This window comes from Penicillium vulpinum, assembly GCF_028829585.1.
Source record: "Penicillium vulpinum strain IBT 29486 chromosome Unknown utg000001l_segment0_segment0, whole genome shotgun sequence".
NCBI classification, from domain to species: domain Eukaryota; kingdom Fungi; phylum Ascomycota; class Eurotiomycetes; order Eurotiales; family Aspergillaceae; genus Penicillium; species Penicillium vulpinum.
In genome coordinates this window covers 6,422,099-6,441,007 of record NW_026643241.1, presented here as the reverse complement: position 1 = coordinate 6,441,007, position 18,909 = coordinate 6,422,099, and the positions used below count along the sequence as shown (strand labels likewise).

The 18,909-nt window shown below is 46.3% G+C and overlaps 9 protein-coding genes across 9 annotated transcripts; 3 read left to right on the top strand and 6 right to left on the bottom strand.

Annotated features, from left to right (window-relative positions):
* Positions 1-1,118: 1,118 nt before the first annotated feature.
* Positions 1,119-2,662, top strand: N7479_002297 (fungal specific transcription factor domain-containing protein; the record flags this gene model as incomplete). Its single annotated transcript, XM_057249994.1, has 4 exons — positions 1,119-1,249; positions 1,303-1,731; positions 1,802-2,028; positions 2,088-2,662. The coding sequence occupies 4 exons, from the start codon at positions 1,119-1,121 to the stop codon at positions 2,660-2,662; spliced, it is 1,362 nt and encodes a 453-aa protein (XP_057114426.1).
* A 93-nt stretch (positions 2,663-2,755) lies between these two features.
* Positions 2,756-4,384, bottom strand: N7479_002296 (cytochrome P450; the record flags this gene model as incomplete). Its single annotated transcript, XM_057249993.1, has 2 exons — positions 2,756-4,016; positions 4,074-4,384. 2 exons carry the CDS (start codon positions 4,382-4,384, stop codon positions 2,756-2,758), a joined length of 1,572 nt encoding a protein of 523 aa, XP_057114425.1.
* A 1,438-nt stretch (positions 4,385-5,822) lies between these two features.
* On the top strand, positions 5,823-7,213 carry N7479_002295 (uncharacterized protein; the record flags this gene model as incomplete). Its single annotated transcript, XM_057249992.1, has 2 exons — positions 5,823-7,106; positions 7,163-7,213. 2 exons carry the CDS (start codon positions 5,823-5,825, stop codon positions 7,211-7,213), a joined length of 1,335 nt encoding a protein of 444 aa, XP_057114424.1.
* Positions 7,214-7,752: 539 nt separating this feature from the next.
* Positions 7,753-9,347, bottom strand: N7479_002294 (uncharacterized protein; the record flags this gene model as incomplete). Its single annotated transcript, XM_057249991.1, has 2 exons — positions 7,753-8,279; positions 8,354-9,347. The coding sequence occupies 2 exons, from the start codon at positions 9,345-9,347 to the stop codon at positions 7,753-7,755; spliced, it is 1,521 nt and encodes a 506-aa protein (XP_057114423.1).
* Positions 9,348-10,092: 745 nt separating this feature from the next.
* Positions 10,093-10,890, bottom strand: N7479_002293 (glycoside hydrolase family 128 protein; the record flags this gene model as incomplete). The annotated part of the gene is made up of 1 exon (XM_057249990.1): positions 10,093-10,890. One exon carries the CDS (start codon positions 10,888-10,890, stop codon positions 10,093-10,095), a length of 798 nt encoding a protein of 265 aa, XP_057114422.1.
* Positions 10,891-13,580: 2,690 nt separating this feature from the next.
* N7479_002292 (uncharacterized protein) lies at positions 13,581-13,790 on the bottom strand (the record flags this gene model as incomplete). The annotated part of the gene is made up of 1 exon (XM_057249989.1): positions 13,581-13,790. One exon carries the CDS (start codon positions 13,788-13,790, stop codon positions 13,581-13,583), a length of 210 nt encoding a protein of 69 aa, XP_057114421.1.
* Positions 13,791-14,632: 842 nt separating this feature from the next.
* On the top strand, positions 14,633-15,410 carry N7479_002291 (frataxin family protein; the record flags this gene model as incomplete). The annotated part of the gene is made up of 2 exons (XM_057249988.1): positions 14,633-14,998; positions 15,135-15,410. The coding sequence occupies 2 exons, from the start codon at positions 14,633-14,635 to the stop codon at positions 15,408-15,410; spliced, it is 642 nt and encodes a 213-aa protein (XP_057114420.1).
* An 835-nt stretch (positions 15,411-16,245) lies between these two features.
* Positions 16,246-16,579, bottom strand: dph3 (CSL family zinc fnger-containing protein; the record flags this gene model as incomplete). The annotated part of the gene is made up of 2 exons (XM_057249987.1): positions 16,246-16,302; positions 16,385-16,579. The coding sequence occupies 2 exons, from the start codon at positions 16,577-16,579 to the stop codon at positions 16,246-16,248; spliced, it is 252 nt and encodes an 83-aa protein (XP_057114419.1).
* A 409-nt stretch (positions 16,580-16,988) lies between these two features.
* Positions 16,989-18,313, bottom strand: N7479_002289 (uncharacterized protein; the record flags this gene model as incomplete). Its single annotated transcript, XM_057249986.1, has 4 exons — positions 16,989-17,262; positions 17,353-17,933; positions 17,989-18,087; positions 18,170-18,313. 4 exons carry the CDS (start codon positions 18,311-18,313, stop codon positions 16,989-16,991), a joined length of 1,098 nt encoding a protein of 365 aa, XP_057114418.1.
* Between the last annotated feature and the right edge of the window lie 596 nt (positions 18,314-18,909).

The window sequence follows — 18,909 nt, the reverse complement described above, 5'->3', positions numbered from 1 at the left end:
TGGGTTCAATTATTTTGATGTTTGGGAATTGCAGGATGGTACTGTTCTATAAATAGTCTCAAATTTATTGATATTTATTAAGTCTCCAATAGATTCATTTTATTAAGCGCAGCAGAGTCTTGATCAGGGATATATGGAAAAGAGAGATGGTTTATTTGCTATACATAACATATGGAGGCAAGCATTCTATTTAGCATGGATGTTATATGGGGTACGTAGTGTCCAAGGGGTTCCAAATATAGCTAGTTGATGAGTGTTGGAGCAAGTGGTATTGTAAAGTAGGGGGGTCCAATGAATGGGTTTCAACTCTCTGTATTTCTGTATCGGCTTCCGGGTACAATTTATATGAAGCCTCGATTACATAATATTAATTACAAAACATGAAGGATTAATAAATCCTCCGGTATGCCGGGCTTTATGCACCGACAATGAGTTCAAGCCTGACAAACAAGGCGCATCTGCAGGCAAACACAAAAGACCAACACTTTCATCTCCAACAGTGGGATAAACACAACCTTCATCTCTCCTCTATGTCTCCTATATAAACTCAATTTTATCAATCATGTCTTCACCTGAGTCATTTATTAGAAAACGAAGACGAAATAAAAATACCTCGAGCAAGCCAAAGATGAGCAAAGCACGATCCTGCGAGGCTTGTCGGCGCTTGAAAACGCGATGCGAAACGGGCAACTCTGATCGATGTCATCGTTGCGATGTTCTCCGGTAGAAATCCAATCAAGAAATCTGGTTACTGGGCTTTGGTATCTGACCATCTTTAGAATCAGATGCTCTTTCCAGGCCAGTTCCCGCAATCTCACTGAACCGCTGCTGGGGGCGGAGGTGGATTCTGGGACAAGCCACGATGATTATAATGCACGGTATACCCTCCCATGCTCAATGATGTTAGGACTGATCAATATACTGATGGAAAATAGACTTTGTGCAGTGGAAACCACCTTGACTCAAATTCAAGCATCACTATCTGTCCGTAGTTCTAGCGACTGCCGGAACAGTCCAAGGGTAAATCTCGGTTATCTACGGTTCATCTTGGTAATACAGTTGATTGAATACTCTAGGCAAATTCATCAATTATTGAACCAACATCACGCGATGCACCCATGAATCTTATCCAAGAGATCCGACATAACATCACTTTACATGAACAGCCAGCGACCAGCGATGACAGCGCCGAAGACATTATAATCAACGGTATAGTTTCTGAGGAACTCGCGGTCATGCTGCTTAGAGGGTGAGCGCGCTCTCAGGGGTGTTTGGAATCTATTTTGAGGATTGACCTTTCAGATTCTCGAAATTATCAAACCGTTGGTTATTCATGACTACAGACCCCATCCAGCTACGCACCAAATCGCCGCTCCTATTTGGTACTTGTATCTTGGCAGGCCTCCATATTACCCCCTCCCTTTATGGGTCGCCAACACATCAAGCTTTGTATCGCCATATTCACGGACTACTGGGTCAGGCACATCTTTCTCCCGCTACCTCGCTCGACACAATACAGTCTATGTTGATTTTCTCTATGTGGGACCTACGACCAACGCTGGGCCCTGACCATAGTACCTCGTGGCTTCTTAGTGGCACAGCGGCTATGCGGGTGATTATGACTACTCCCTTTGGACAGCTTCCAAAAACAAGCGACGCCGATGGACGCGAACGAACCCAAGCACAAGAGATAATGCGCACATGGAACTTGATTTGCCTCTGTCAATTACAGTGCGTTATAACAACAAATTGCCAATCCTTCTGATATTTATATCAAGAAATGTTCTAACGGCGATCGCAGGTTTTCTGTGGGCTCTGGTCGTCCACCGATTATATCCAGTCAGTACTTTGACGAATGTATCAAAGTCCTCGATTTTCCATCATACAATGCACGCGACGAACTTGTTCTGGCTGGAGTCAGGTTATACCGGCTCCTTTGGGAAATTATAAACTCAAATGTGATACAAAAGGGGAGTGTTGTTTGGCCCGAAATCGACGATTTGCAAAAGTCCCAGGAGAACATTTATAGTGAGTAATATCTAATCGCAGTAACTTAGATAAACACTAATTCTATTTTTTTTTTATAGAGCTAGATTCCTCTGAGCCACTACGGTTCGCATACTCTTGCGCCTATCTGATTCTAGCACGTCGCACGCTGCAACATATGAGCGAAACCCAACCTGAGGAGATGAGCAACCCTAAAATTACACCAGAGGAACCAAAACTCCCATTGATTCAGTTTGCGATTAGCCAGTCGCATCGGCTCTTAAATCTATTCGTTTCCATGTCAGATTTGACCACTTACAGACATCCTACTTACGAAAACGTGCTTTGTTCCTTTGCGATGGTGACACTGGCCGAGTTTGTAACCCATTTAGATGATGTGGGGAGTATAATTATTCTCATGGAACAAGCTGTCTCACATATTCAATGTGGAGGCAAGGCCGAGCCTGTGGGTCGGTGGTCTCTGAACATCATGAAGCAACATGTTGCAGATAGGATTGAGCAAGAAGATTGTGTGACTTCGATGGGGGAGAATAGCACAGGGATTTATATGCCGCAGTCAATTGAAACTGCTACTGAGCCCTGGGTGTGTAACGAATGGAGTGTCGAACAGGAGTTTCCATCGCTTGAAGATATGTTCTTTGGCAATGTGATTTGAATTGAGTTAAGAAATATTGACATGGTCTCTCCCATTGTGAATATGATTCATTCATTCCTATCAGTTTCATATATACATTAAAATTGCGGGGCATCAACTGCGCTCTCTCAATCTGAGACCTGCCTGGCACTCTTTGGGTTTTTTCGAGAACCCTTCATGTGATTCCATGATTGGCTGGTACAACGTAAACTCATATCGATGAAACAAAGTTCCGATAATTAGCTGCAGTTCCATGATGGCAACATTCTGTCCAACGCATGCACGGGGGCCATATGAGAATGGGTTGAAAGCCGTTTTCTGTCGGGCAGTCAGATTCAGCCAGCGATCAGGCTTGAATTCTTCAACGTCATCTCCCCAAATATCCTTCATATGATGAATAGTGTACGAAGGCACTGAAAGCACTGTCCCGGGAGGAAAGTGGAAGCCATCAAAGTCAACACCCAAGCTATGATCGGCGACCAAACGTGGCAGACCAATAGCTGAGGTAGAATGAATTCGCATCGCCTCATCAATGCATCTTCGCAGAAATGGGAGATCTCTGACTTGGGAATAAGATGCGATTTTTGCTTCGGGTTCAATTGCTTGGTCCAACTCCTCTTGTATTCGGGGAATTATCGTACCTGGAGCAATGCGTTCTCCATGCAGAATCCAGTAAAATATTCCACAGGCCGTGTTGGATATTGTGTCAGAGCCAGCGATGAGCTGCGTCAAAGCCTCTGCTATGAGCTCATCCCGCTCCATTGGCTTTCCATAAGCATCCTTGGCCTGTAGCAAACGCGAGAGAATATCGTTGCGCGAGTCAATCAGGCCCTTCTCCGCGGCATCCAGTCGTGACGCAACAGCGGCAACAGCAATCCCTGTCAGGTTCTCCACAGCCGCTACGCCCTTGGTGAAAAATGGATCGGGGAGGTACCGAGCCCATGGACGTAGAGCTGGAAGAAGACCCAATGTCGAAGAGACCTCGCCTCGTCTATTCAATACGTCGACTGCCGGGGTATATGAAATGGGGCCTCCAGTCACAAGCTGCGTCTCAGTCTCATCTTTACCCTTGTTTACCATGCCAAATGGTGAACCAAATGCCAGATCTCCGATTATGTCAAACGCGAGATAGCTAAACCAGGGCATTGCATTGTATCGAGCGAATTCCTTCCCATTGCGTTGAGGCTGGGAAGTCGCGATCCGATCCAGCTGGATTGTCCATCGCTGTAGGTTCTCCGCCATGAACGGCTCAAAAGCAGCAACTGACCTGGGAGAGAAGGCATGGGATATAATCTTCCGCTTGCGTGTGTGTTCGGCGCGGTCACGAACATTGAACATGCCTGGGGTTCGCGCCACAAATGCTTCATAGTAGTGACTAGACATATTTCGTTAACGTTAGTGAATCTCAATATTGGCAGAAAATACGGCCTACTCCTTGAGGAATCCATTTCCGTGTGCATAAACAATATTCAATGCCCGCTCATCGGCGATAGACACATGGTTGAAACCAATACGGACAACTTTGCCGTATTTTCGATGCGCCGCATCGACTGCGGCATATTTCTGGCCACGTTTGGCACTTAGTCCGACCCATAGATTGCTAAATTTGGCGACAAAAGGACCTGGGACTTGAATTAAGTGCCCATATGATATTAAATATGGGTATACATAGTAGAAGGCGAACCACACTGGGATGGCCAAGGCCATAGCCCATGGCGAGAGCAGAATGGATAGAACAGCCATTTAGTAAATCAATCAAAGTTGAATATATTAATGAACTAAAGGTCATTCCATTATCTTCCTCTCTTTGAAATGAAATTACTTGCATTCAACATTTCACATGTTCACTATCTGTCCGACGGAGTACAAGCAACACCGTCGGAGGCGAGAAACCGATATGCAGAGTTGATGCACAATGACAAAAGAACCTACAGATGATTGGCCCGTAGGATTTTCACAAGGAAATACACATAATTGAAGTGTAGTGTATATCTACTTCCACCCGCCCCTCAAGCTGCCTTGTCTGCAATTACATAGACCTATACTCTGCTAGGTCTTTGATTATCACGCTCTGCCTACGTCCCTCAGTAAACAAAAGTCGGACTATCAGTAGTGAGTGAAAAATATAATTTTCTGAGAGCTCACATACAAGCACAGATCTCATCAAGAGTGTCACCATGGCTTCCAAGTTTATTTTCTCATCTCGCTAGCCTCAGGCCGCAAGTAACATTAACTATGCCTATTCAGGCTAGCCTTATTTTGAAACTTAAATCAGATAACGTAATCACGTCGGCCCGCCCGCCCGGCGTGGACCCGTCCACGGCCCTGACCCGCCCTTACAGGGCTTCGTTCACGATATACTCTTCAATTCCTTGTGCGTCCAATTATCGGATTTGACATTCATTATTGCCGAGACACCACCTTCGTACACATAACAGATAAACCGCTTCGCCGCTCACTATGCCGAATCAGAAGACAAGATCATTATGTCTCCGATCCTCCATTTCGACAAGAGGGCCCTATGAACAAACAAGCTAGAAACAAAGAAAAGCCCCAGACAAACGAGTATGATATTTGAGGGAGTTATAACCCAACCTCATCTAAATGAAAATTTTCTACCCCATCAGCGGCCTAGAAAGCGGGAGACGTCCTTCGCAAGCTACTTACGAGAGACAATTACGTACAACCTTCGGAAGTTGTGACCTTGAAATTTTCATTAGCAGCCTTTGAAGGATCGGGTATTTATCCAGTGTGAGCCTAGCGGATACCGTTGTCTTATTGTTCAGGCGGCTTGACCCGACATCAGCTACTTTTTCTGCAGAATATAGTTGAAGCGAATCTAGCGTCAGGAATCCTGCGAATCAGTAGTCTCTCTCCATGTGTCAATCAATATGATTGAATAGGCATCTGTTTGACAGACTCCACTGTGTTTCACATCTAGACAAGCGATGTACCCTCCATAAGGGTAGACTGTCATGTAGCTGAGGGGGCTACTCCACTCTGTAGGTCCGACCATCGGTCGATTTTAACTCTTTGATCTTATCTGATCCGCCTTTCTTCTGCGTTTTGATTTCCCCTTCTTTTCGTTGATTTTGCTTTCCTTACACCGTACTTGTCTCTATATCAGTCTGGCACACAGTTTGCCAAATCATCGATAAACTGCCCACAATATCTCGACATAATGGCCAGCGAAGCTCTCCCCAAGGATCAGGACCTTTCCGACCCTGAGATACAAGGAATCTTGGAAGGAAATGCCCGATTCCGCCGTCTAGGTTGGAAACGACTCACTGTCATTTCGATAGTCGAGGCGATCGCCCTGGGGAGTCTAGGTCTACCCTCTGCATTCGCCGCTCTCGGAATGGTCGCAGGCGTGATCCTGACTATTGGACTTGGCTTCGTTGCAATCTACGCGGGTTATAATATCGGCGAGGTCAAACTGCGGTATCCACAAGTCGGTCATTATGCAGATGTCGGCCGACTTTTGCTTGGGAGTGTGGGATCAAAACTCTTCGTGGGCAGCTTTGTTGCTCTGCTTGTCTTTGTGATTGGGTCGCATTGCTTGACTGGCGCGATTGCATTCCAGAATATCACCCAAAGCAATTCATGCTCGCTTGTTTTTAGCGTTGTATCCGCTGCAATCCTGATGTTGCTCGCTATTCCTCCATCATTTGCTGAGATTGCGATACTGGGCTACATTGACTTTGCGTCGATTGTCTTGGCTATCGGGGTTACGATGATTGCGACCGGTATCCAGAGCTCGAATGGTTCGGGTGACTTTGCTGCAGATCACTCACCGTGGTCTGCTTGGCCGAAGCCTGGTCTCACTTTCTCTGCGGCTATTGTAGCCACCAATAATATTGTTTTTGCGTACTCATTTGCTGGATGTCTGCCTTCATTTATGGAAGATATGCATACGCCCGAGGATTATGTCAAAACACTATGGTGGCTAGGAGGTATCCAAATTGTTATCTACACCTTGACAGGGTCAATCATCTATTCCTTTGTCGGGCAGGAGGTGCAATCACCTGCTTTGCTGTCTGCGGGCCCCGTCATCTCAAGGGTTGTCTTTGGCATAGCGCTCCCAGTCATCTTCATTTCGGGGTCTATCAATACAACAGTCGTCTGTCGATATATCCACGGAAAGATATACCGGGACTCGGTCGTTCGCTTTGTCAACACCGCGAAGGGTTGGAGCACATGGCTTGGCCTTGTGTTTGTTGTTACCATCTTAGCTTGGATAATTGCTGAGGCCATCCCCATCTTTTCTGAGTTGCTCTCTATCATTTCTTCCTTGTTCGTGTCGGGTCTGTCTTTCTATATTCCACCAATCATGTGGTATATGCTTTTGAAAGAGGGTGCGTGGTATGAAAAGCATAATTTGAAGCCTGCGGTCTTGAATGGTGTGGTATTCCTGGTGGGCGTGATTATTTTTGGATGTGGTACATATGCTAGCATCGCTGAACTGGTGAGCTCCTTTTCCTTTCGCCTTCTAAGGAAGATTGCTGACTCTGTGCTTCATAGATTGATAAATTTGAGTCGGGGTCAGTAAGTAAACCATTTACCTGCGCCTGAAATATTGCAACAACGTGGCAATGTGTGTTTTTCTGTTTGCCAGGTGACTACAATCTCTCAAGGGACTCGAGTCTGTAGTTATGCTTATATAAAAATTCAACTCGCAAACAGCTATGACTGTCGTTCGCTTCATGATAATTTCAATCATATATTTTTCTCTCATTTTTCTCAGTCTCACGGTCTACTACATTCAGAAGAAAAGAGATATTTTTAGCGGGCTTGCTTTAGAAGCAATCAGAATCAACAGAGATAGATGGGAATCTCGAGATATGAATCACCTTTTACAAAAGAAACAGGCTATATTGCGAGACTCTGACATAGTTGCATTTAAAGTTACATTGAGCTTTGTGGGTGTCAGATTGACAAGGGTGTAGAAGTGCCCTTATGAGCCTTGTTTCTGCTTGGTGTCACAGAATGGTGGTTTAGATAAATCAGAATACAGTATTAAGATAGCATAGAATTTAAGAAATACGATAATAGTGAAGTCTGTCAAGGGTTACCTCGCCTACTTTTCTTACATCTTTTCTTCATTGCTCCTTTCACTCCTCCATCGGTTCTCCAGCCTCAGCCCCAGTCTCAGCCCATTGATTCTCCTGAAAAAATGCATCTAAGGCAGCGCCATCACTACCCACTACAAGTCCTTCTTCATTAAACAATGCAGGATCTAAAAACGCGCCCGAAATACCATCATCGTCATCCCTGCCTTCAAGTTCTTGCCAGGTGGTACCTTCTGGGACAGCGCCTAGGGCAGGATCTGGAGGAAAACCGGGACCAGGTGCAGCAGCAGTGGCAGGATCAATAGCGGCGGCAGTGGCAGCGGCAGTCTTCGCTGTTACCTTTATCCTTTGAGCGGCTGGAGCATCCGTCTCGTTATCAGCTTCGTCTGCTGTTTCGGCTCCTGCTTCGGCTCCTGCGGCCGCTTCGGCCCTCTTTCGCTTAGTTCTAGCGTGTTTGTTGGCCGCATATCGGTTTGCCTGTTCAGTACGGCGGTTAGGAGTGATCGCGTTGTTACCCATCCGTTGCTCGGGACGATTCAACGCTGGCTGGTTAGCAGATAGAGCACCACCTATAAAAGAAAAAATATGTTAGTATGTTGTATTTCAACAATGGAATTCAGAGAAGGGCCTCGGGATGGCTTACCTGTTACGTTGGCACCTCGAATAATAATAGTCAGGTTAGGTCTGGGTAATGGTGAGCGATTTGAACCTTCGAAGGGATCAGGAGACGGGTTTCGAAGCCTAGGCCAGTGCTCACGGATAGTTCTCAATAGTGTAGATGCAACATTGAAGGAAGTCAGTCGTACTTCACCAGCCTGTGGATTAGTTATCAGCGCAGGATTAATTTCATCTAGAGATAGATGGTGTAGCCATACTGTATCCCCATCTGCCAGATAGCCTTCTTTATTGAGGTTTGATCTGAACAAGTCGAACTTAATGTTGGCGATGTTGACCCAATCCCCATCCGGGCATACGTCTGTCGGGTCTCCTCTGTTTGTTAAAAAGTCACTCACCCTAATTGCAATTGGCATGTTCGGGTAATCTGCTCGGATAATCTGGATATCGCCATTGGGTACTATATAGGGCCGACGATAGTCGAATCTGCTCGGTCTTTCCTGTTCTTGTTCTAGCTGCCGTGCTGCTAGTCGTCGTGCTCCCAGTTGTTGTGGTGTCAGCGATAATGCCGGTGCTCCTGCTACTACTTCTGCTGCTCCTGCTGCTATTCCTGCTGCTGGATTAGCCACCTTTACTATCTTTTGTCCCACTGCTGCTGGATTTTGCTGTGCCAGATATTCTTCTCCCAACTCGTCTTGTATACAATTGAGGTATTTATACAGCGCCGCGCTGAGAAGCTCGGTATCCGTTACATGATTTCTAATAAGCACTGGGATTCTTGGCATTCGCTTGCGCCACTCATATTGGATTTGATTGCGCGAAGAGCTCGATCGGAAAAGGTTGTGGGAATTTCGTCCTTGTTTGATAGCATCAGCCACTACGATAGCATAGATTTCTTGTGCTAGAGTTCGGAGAGCCTGTTGTTCCATGGGGCTTTCTATTATGTCAAGACGCTTAAACACATAGTATTTATCGAAGTTGTGCGGCCAATTCTTCATTGGCGGTGGCTGTGGAGCAGGCATGTTAGCTTTGAGATTGAATGATGTGCTTGAATAGTTGAGAAAATAGTTCGGTACATAGAGGATCATAGAAAGAATTTGTCCACCATTTAATACTTAGAAGTTTCTTTGTGACTAAAGACGAACTGATACACATTGTGGACTCGAAACTTGATATTTCGATATGCATTGTTGATATTTGAAAGAGAGGCACACACACACACAAAGGAGCAAAGAACGAGACGTGTGTGACACTAAATTAGGATCAAACAAACAAACTGTATGAAAGCGAGGTTTCAAAATTCCAACATTATTCTTAGGCAAACAATGAAACCTTTGGGCTAAATATTATCGGAATTTTGAGTGGTCTGCCTACTGGCTATGAGGTATTGGTGTGGCAAGTCTAATTTGCCATGAATGCCATTGTGGCCATCGCCAACCCGCCACCTCATTCGAAGGTGGATGGGCGAGATTCGTTCATATCCCTTATATCCCAGCTCAAATCAAAAAATTTTAGACTTATAGACTAATATTACCATACCAGCTATGGTTACACATAGATTATTTGAATAGAAAAGAATCAGATAGCGTGGTAGATATTTGCGTTAAAAAATTCCCGAGAAAATATGAACAGAAAAGTCGTAGATATGAACCTCCCCAAGGCGAGCAATTGCCAGCAGAACCCATAGTATTTGAATACCCTTCATCTTATTTTCGTGATTCGTTGTTTTAATTCATTGGTTTTTCAATATGTCAAACAAGCACAGTCTTACGCAGAGACGTAAGCTTGGCCAGCCTGGTTGAGAGCGTTGCCAGTGAGCAAGTAGTTTTCAGCACACATGAAGTAAGAGTAGCGAGTGACACCAGCCTGCTGATCCAGCCAAGGGACAACGTCGTTGAGGAAAGCAGCGGTATTAGCCGGGTTAATAGAGCCGTTGACATCAGCGTTGAGAGCAAACTCAGTGATCCAAACCTCAGACAGGCCGTGTCTGGAAGCAGTGTCGACGGCCTTGGTGACGAAGGCCTTGAAGTTGTCGGCATCATCACCGTACCAGTGAACAGCCAGACCGGAGATACCACAGCCGCTGCAGCTACCGATGAAAGACTCGAACCACTCAAGGCCAAGTCCAGCCTCAGTGGAGGAGGTGACAGCGGGCGAGATCAGCTTGGCATGGCCGGACCACGGGGTAATGTAGGTCATGTAGTATTGGGCAGCATCGGCGGGGCTCATGTTAGCCTGCGAAGCCATGTCGGGCTCGTTGAATCCCAGAATGTAGCTGCTGCCGCTGGCGATAGCGGTCTCGATAGCGGTAGCCCAGGCGCCGAACATCTTGGGGCCCCACAGCATGGGGACGAACTCGACATTTGCGGGGAGCAGACCAAAGACGGAACCGGCCCAGTTGTAGGCCCATGAGATGCTACCGCCACTGGTCAAAGCAGACACGGTGGTGACGTCGTTGTAGGCGGCACCGCGCTTGTTAGAGATGGTGCGCTTGGCCTGCAGAGGGGCAGCGATGGCCGAAGTGGCGACCAGGCCGGCGGTGAAAAGCTTGGTGAAGGAGACCATTTTGAAGTCGAAGTATAAGTCACAAAAGAGTGGACTTGTTTATAAAAAAAAAGGAGTGGAAATAAAAGAGAGAAACCTGTTCTCGACCTTGAATGTGGACTTGAAGGAAAGTGAGGCTCAGACCGTGCACGGCACAGGACTAGAAGACCAGGAAAGGAATGAAGGAAGGATAGTGAGTGGTAGAGAGAGAAGAGAGGGAAGATCGAGGGAGGCGGAGGGTTTAAATCCTCGGGGCCTCAGTGTGTCAAACCTACCAGCCTAACCCGCTGGCTGGAAGATATTCCATTTTCTTCATGAGTGGGGTGCAGATAGGAAATGGCCATTGGGTGTTCGGGAACCGAGAATGGGGTTCTACCTCATAACCATGTTTGGGCAAATCAATGGTTTCAATGTAAGATATCATTGGCGCCTGGGAGGGATGGGTATCAATGGACTGGCCCGTTGACGGGAATTGAAACCATGGATGCTTGACTTGAACCGAGCGTGTTTTCTTACATTTCCAATGAAATTTACACTTCCAAGGCGCTAATTGATAATTCTTTCAATCTCTTCAATGTCAAATAGGTTTGCATCTGGTCTGACTCCACAGCCAAGATATGAAGAGAGCTCCACAATAGCCTGGACCGTAATGGGGTTGTGACATCGGAGTATGAGATTGACAATATAGTAATTGAAGCGTTCCTGGTGCCTGTAAGTTTGTAACAATAATAGGGTTACCCCTGGCAGAATACGAAAGGATATGCAAATGAAAAAACAACGTGGGAATAATATATTTTGAAGGGAGCCCAATGACAGAAATTTACCCGAATTGAAGATTCCGTGGGAGCCAATGGTGTACCACGGAAGGTATTGCATCATCCTTTGGTTTATAATGTAAAAAACTGGGTTCCCTGGCTCCCGTCCAGGGGAGCTACTCTGATAGGCAGATCCTAGATACACTGTCATTTGGGTCTTTGGGTAGCCTATCATATCAATGCGCTATTGAACAATAACCCTAGGAACGCCATGAACAACATCAAACATTGCACTACATTTTTATTTAAATTGAGTTCCTGAATTCCAAGGTTTTGATTGTGAGAGCACTTGTAAGACTGACAGATTCATTCAAAACCATTCGTCGATTCATCGATTCATCAATATAACACAATTGCAGGCGTCAACTGAAACTGACTAATATGACAATATGACACACCGATTATGAAGGCGCCACCACATTAAGAATACGGAATCAACCACTCATAGTGACACCACCCAATCAACACCATATTCTAGCTCCATCATGAGACCTAGACCGTCTCTCCCTTTCACCGGTATTACTTCTGGATCGACTGGGGTCGTTCTAGCGCTAGAAGGAGGGAAGCTGTCTGAAACCCCTCTTCAGTACTCCGTAACCCCCACCCCTGCGGCCGATCAGTTACTGAAAAAGGGTCAGGACAAGCCTTGCCGGACTATACGCCGGTGTTTTACGATAAATTGCATTTGGATTGCCCCAATGTTATTTCCCCGTTCTCCAGCAAATGTATATCCTAATTTTCCTTTTGGTTCTGGTTCTGGTTTTGGTTCTGGTTCTAGTTTTTTTTTTTTTTTGTGCCACCTATTAGTGATTTGCTAATAGTTGCTTGGGATAGTGACTGGGGATCAGTGCTCTAATTCCAAGTTCTCCTATAGGCTGTCAGAACATAATACACAAGTATTACATACATGTACCCTGCAGGAATGCGGTACATTACATGCCAAATAGACTCTGAATTCTTCAATCTCAGATTGTCCTATGGTACTCTACAGTTTTTCTTTATTTTTAAATTTCATTGTAGCTTTCCCCGGACTAATAGTTGCCACTGGCGAGAACTGCAAGGTCGCCATGAGATCAGACTTCAGTCACCTCGGCCTCTGTACCCAAAAAATATTTCGTGGGCATAGTTCCGAAGAAATATGCACTGTATCTCTACAATTCCATCGAAACTGCAGTTCTTCTCATCTGAAACAGACTAAATTTCCACCGATCCGTCAACGTGGACCAAAACTCTAAATTCGCATTCGCAGACTACTTTCTATACTCTCTCCGACTATTAATTTCTGATTGATTCCTATAGACTATTCTAATAGTTTTCTCCAAAAAATAAATAATAAAAAGAAAATATCACAGGTTGTTCTGGTCGCATTGGCAATTAAGGTGGCTTGTCTCAATAGACTCGCTACTAGTGTTCCCACCCGGGCACTAGCCGTTGCCCACGTCATCTTACTGCGCAACCCTCCAGGGCTACTCTTGCTAACTTTGGACGGATTACGTCGTACACATCTAGGATCTACATACGTAGGAAATGAAGAAGAGAGATATGGGAGGCTAATCCCTCATTACTTACCAATATCGTTATGGATCCCCTCTTACTCAAACCGTCGTCTCAGGATTTCTACCAGTTTCGACTAGTTCCTAAACTCATCAAGCAGCCCGGCTATTGATGCCCATTTTAGATTTAGACGCGTAGTCTTGGCTGCCAGGCTCTCACGGCATTAGGCATATACCGGAGACACCGAACGAGTATATGACATGTCTCCCCACGGTCATGGATACGAAAATGTGTTCAAGTAGACGCTATTGATTGGTTCAAGGAGGTACGAGATAATGCATACCTGTGGTTGATATAACAACTCTATCTCGTGTTCCTGTGGGATTGCAAATCGCTATACGTTCAGTTTCTCGGATATAGATGTGAGGGTGAGATATGAGTTTCCTTAGTCTCATCATTAATGGCGTCGGGCATCGTTATCGGCGTTGATGTTGGCACATCATCTCCGTAGATTTCGGGTGATTGTGCGTATTCGGGGACTTCTTCTGCATCGGCGGTTTTCTCATACACTAACATCCTCATTGTAGGCATCGGGGTCGTGGTTGTGGCCATTCCGGTCTCTATATCGGCATCTACAGCCTTGTCTGCAGCCTCCACGACGGCCTGGACACATTGCCTTCTTTCGGTGCTTATCCTGGCGTGTCATTGACAAAATGCAGTAGGTCTCTCACTGCCTCGCTAACTTCAGTCTGTTATCTTCGTAATGTTTACCACTCGTTAAACAACTACCTGGAAATGTACATGTAGGTGTCATGTAAACATCTACTGCATATAGAGGTCTATACTGCGCTCTTATTCAATATCTACATTACAAATAACGAGAAAACGCTGATATAAAGACTCCAAGAATAGAAACTTCTTGTATTATAGAGAGATCCTCAACCCAAGGGCATCCATAATTCGGAAGGTGAAGTGGTTAACCTTGGAATATTGTGATAAGTCATTTGCAAATCCATATCACACGTATCCGTGGACAATTCCCCCAACCCAAAGTTCACACACTTTTCCAGGATGAAAATGAATTTGAACATCTACAACTCCTACGTTTCGAGGCTCCCAAATGCTACAGTCTCAGTGTTGTGGTGATGACCTATTGCGCAAGCATATCTCAACCTAACCAACCACTACATGTCCATAAAGCAATCTGGGCATTCAACAATCTATTTTCATATTCGAACAAGATATATGGTCCACTGTTTATAAATAAAATACCACATCGAGCAGCTCCCATCTATACTCCATCCAATCACAGATACTGCCCATAATCACACCAAATAAAGCAGGCGGTGAAAACCGATGATGTAAATTATTCCTCCGCATCATCGGAACAGCTCCCCAACCTTCAATTACTATACTTCTTCCACAAATCTCATTCCAAAGATCCTGAAGCAACAATGCTCTCTCGCACAGCCCCCCGAGCTCTGCTCGCCTCCGTGCGCCCATCCATCCGCACAACAACACCCCCCACTTCCACTCTCCTTCCACGGGTCCGCGCCATTCGCCCCAGCTCCGCCTCACAGTTCACCCGCTCCTTTCAGTCCTCCCCGGTAATCGGCAAAGGCATTCACCCAGAATCAGCAGACCCTCCAGCCCCAAACCCGCAGTCGGGTTCTGTTGCCGGAGCCGCTTCTCATGTCACCGAGCCCTCGCCGTTGACGCCGGAGGACTACTACGAGTACTCGGAACATTATTTCAATGTGCTGCAAAGCCACTTGGAGCGGGCACAGGAGGAGGGCTCGGAAGTTGAGGCTGAATATAGTGTATGTTTTCCAGGTTTTCCTTATATATATTATGGTCTTGATTCTCCTTCATATCTTTCTCAGCCTACACAAAAAGACCTTCGGTTGCCATGGATTATGAAATATGAAAAGCTACTAACGCACTCTTTTCTTCCAGGCTGGTGTTCTGAACATCTCCGTTCCCGCAATCGGCACCTATGTACTCAACAAGCAACCACCCAACAAGCAGATCTGGCTCAGCTCGCCCATCTCCGGGCCGAAGCGGTACGACTGGATTGTTGAGGGTGATTATATGCATGAGAAGCAGGATTCGCGGCCTTTCGTCAACGGACAGTGGATCTACCTGCGCGATGGTTCTAATCTGACCGAGTTGTTGAACTCTGAGTTGACATTGCGTTTGCCCAAGGATGTCTACGGCGAGGTCGTTGAGTAAATGGGTCGTCTTGCTGGGTTCTCGATTACCTAGATAGAAGAAGATTCTTGTCGTTCCAGCATTAATCTAGAATGCTGTTAGATACTATAGTCGAGTGTGTATTTTTAAGACGCAGTTGCATTGAAACCTTTCGCGTGCTGTTCCTTTCTCATAAATATACAAAATAAAAGAGAGGTGGATAAATAACATGGGAACATGGTTGTGGGTATGATTTGAGGCAAATGGACTAGGTGGGTATAGAGTGATTGAGTGTAGCAAGAACGCAATGCTGAGGGTGCTGAGGGAGAAAACAAATCATATCATTGCCCCAATTGAATGCGTCTAGCAAAGTGTTCTTCTTTCTTTTTGAGGGAATACAACATGTAGATAGCCAAAATACAGCCTCCACCCGATGAGTGAAGCGCTGGGTTGCCTAGCGGTGTGATATTGTCCAAGGCGAAATTCACACTAGAGACGAAGTCGACAGAACCTGAGTCAACATCGAACATGTTGAGTGAGGTACAGCGGGTACCTCAGTGCGAGCCGCCGAGACTAATAGCCCCGAAGACACCGCGACAATCGCAGCAGAACATGGAACATGCCCGCGCGATACGGTGTTTGAAGTTCGGGGCGGAGGATCAAAGCCGATAGACTTGGTGAGACACATTATGCAGTCCATGGCCAGCAGTCGTAGCAGTTGAATAGCAAAATATCCAATCCGTCGAACCAGTGTGGCCAAAATAACGAGAATGGCTGCGAGCCGACTTCCAAAGATCAGCAGCATGCTCCTTCTCTTCGGGCGGAGATTGACTCGATCCTTTCGAGGGTATTCTGCATAATCTCATTTGTCTCACGTTCAAGCCTGAACAGCCACCCCGCTCGTACTCAGCGCATCGGCTTTAGGAAGATCGGCCTGTAGATACCCCGCAGGGCGTATAATTAGCCACAGAAGACATGAGGGAACATATGTCTGGTTGTGTAGTAGGGAATCATACCATGTCGAAGATAACCCGGATCATAAGACTGCAACTCGGACACACGGCGATCTCTTCGCCGTCGCGCAAATCGTCGATTGCGATCTCAAAGCGGTCGCCACATGGGCAGGGATATGTGTAGATCTGAATAGCCGGGTCGAAGGTCATGTCCTCGATCTCTATCTCGTCGTAGATGTTCAGTCCGTCGTCGGCCATTTTGAATATTTCTCAGGATGTTCAAAGAGAAATGTGGCGAATGAATAGTAGATCTTGTAGCGTTGACTCTTTCGGGCAAAAAAAGTTTGGCGCGATCATGTGATGCGCGGGGTTAACCTAGGGCAACCCCGGATTTAAGACTTAGTGGATGAACTATGAACCTGCTCAAAAATGACCAAAGTAACTCAAACTTACTCCCTCGATTCCAGTCTGTACAATTGCAAAGTCCACCATGAGTCTCAACAGTTGCAAAGAAGAGATTCAAGGGCAAATACAAGGACGAATTGCGCAAGGAGCATGTATACACAGGCATGCGTGATACGATATCGTTAATCTACAACTCTGACACTGCATGTTTCGAAGTCATATCTTAATTAAACTACATCCCACTAAGGTATGTAGTTGTAACTCATTTCTCTAACCGTGCAATTTCCATCTTTACTTCTTCAACCTCTTTCGCCAAAACCCCATATCGACGAGCAATCTCCGCAAATTCGTCGTCAGCAATATCAATAACCGAATCAGACATCTCGATATCACCATAAGCTCTCAGCTCCTGAGCCGTCATCTTCCGGCGGTGCTGCAAGCGCTCCTTGGTCTGCCTCAAGTGCTGCCTATACCGAGCAAGAGCAGCAAGTGTTTCCGGCGTATAAAGCGTAGCCGCGATCTCCAATTTCGTAACCCTGTCCAAATCGTTAGAAAACCAATTCCACCAGAAACATAACAACAAGACTTGAAACCGGTAAGTAGCCAAAAAAAAAAAAAAAACTTACTCTAATTTCCCCTCCACGCCTTGCGCAACAAGAGCCAAATGCTCCGCCTTGGCTTTTGTCGCTCGTGCCAAAGCCCCATGCTTTGCCCGCTCTAGAATCACAACAGTACGTTCCAGGACCCGCGCCCGCACAGCAACAACCTCCGCCGCCGTAGCAGCCATCTTCCGCCGAGCGACTGGCAGCTCGGATAGCTGTGTGTGGCGCAGCGTGCGCACCCGCGCCTGCAGTTGTGATGAGAGCAGCGGGACTGGCGCCATCGAGGTCCGGACTCGGCGGTCGCGGGCTCGGGCGCGTGCGTTGTGGTTCGAGTGCTGTGTGGCTGGAGCATATGACTCGGGCGCGATGACTGGGTCTGTGTTTGTGGTTGATAGAGCGCGTAGGTCTTGGATCGCAGATGAGAGGGCTTTGGAGAAAGGTAGGATGAAGGATGGGATGTTAGAGTAGAAAGCTTCAATGTCGGGTGCTAGGAGGGTGAGTGCTTCATCTTGTTTGGGTTCGGTTTCTTGTTTTGGAGTGGTAGGTTCGATTGCGCTAGATGGGGTCTCTAGGTAGAGAGTTATTATAGCGAGATTATCGTGGGACTAGATGTGGTAGGTTTGTTAGGGATGTGGTTCTTGATGGGTGGGATGTACTGACCTCCGCTGGTAGGTTGTTGTCTGGGGCAAAGGCCAATTGCCGGAGCATTTGCTCCTTGATTCGCTTTTTGGCATTTTGAGTCTGGCATTGCTTCAGCTCCTAGTGATGGAGTGTTGTCAGAGCTATATTCGTGTTTGGGATCATTAAATATGTGATACGCAATGGCGCGTCAACTACTTACTTCCACCACGGCTGTGCGGGCTGGTTTCGCGCTTTGAGCACGCGTTGAGGCATCTGGATTGAGGAGGGAGGTTGTTAGATTCTCATATAGTCGTTTGAATTGAGGATTGTGCTCAAGAATGGAGGGGTCGCAGGGAGGAATCATGTTGATGTTGCCAAAGAAACTAGGGGAAGTTCACCGCCGAAGAAGCCCCGACATGGCACAGCCAATGACACAATGACATACATAGGATAGAGGAAAAGAGGCTCACAACAATACATCGTATACTCCATATTCGAACTACCCAAAGGAAATTACTAGTGGATACTTTACTATTACAAGTACATATTCATTTTGCATTTCCGCGTTTCTTTCGTAATCATACAAGTTGAAGCCAAACGCTTCGGTCCACCTTTTCCATCCGCAACGTCGTCGGAGAAAATAGAGCAACCTCATCCACCTATCCTGGCTGTGAAACGAAACGGGGAAAAAAAGTGTACACTCAGGCATAGGGGAAGGGAAATTCAAGGGGTCAAATAAATGAAATCCTGTTCGGCCAATCTTGAGCACAATGTTTCTCGGTGGTAGTAGAAACCTTGTCGGGTGCAGGGGTATTCGAAATCAAAGTATGTACAGACGTTGCCAGCGGGGATTGCATAGCACATTGCAAGCAGCCCCGTCAGGGTCCAGCGGTGACTGAAAAAGAAAGATATGGCGAGAAATTGTTCAGAAAAGCACTGGGGGGAAACGACGCTTGGAAC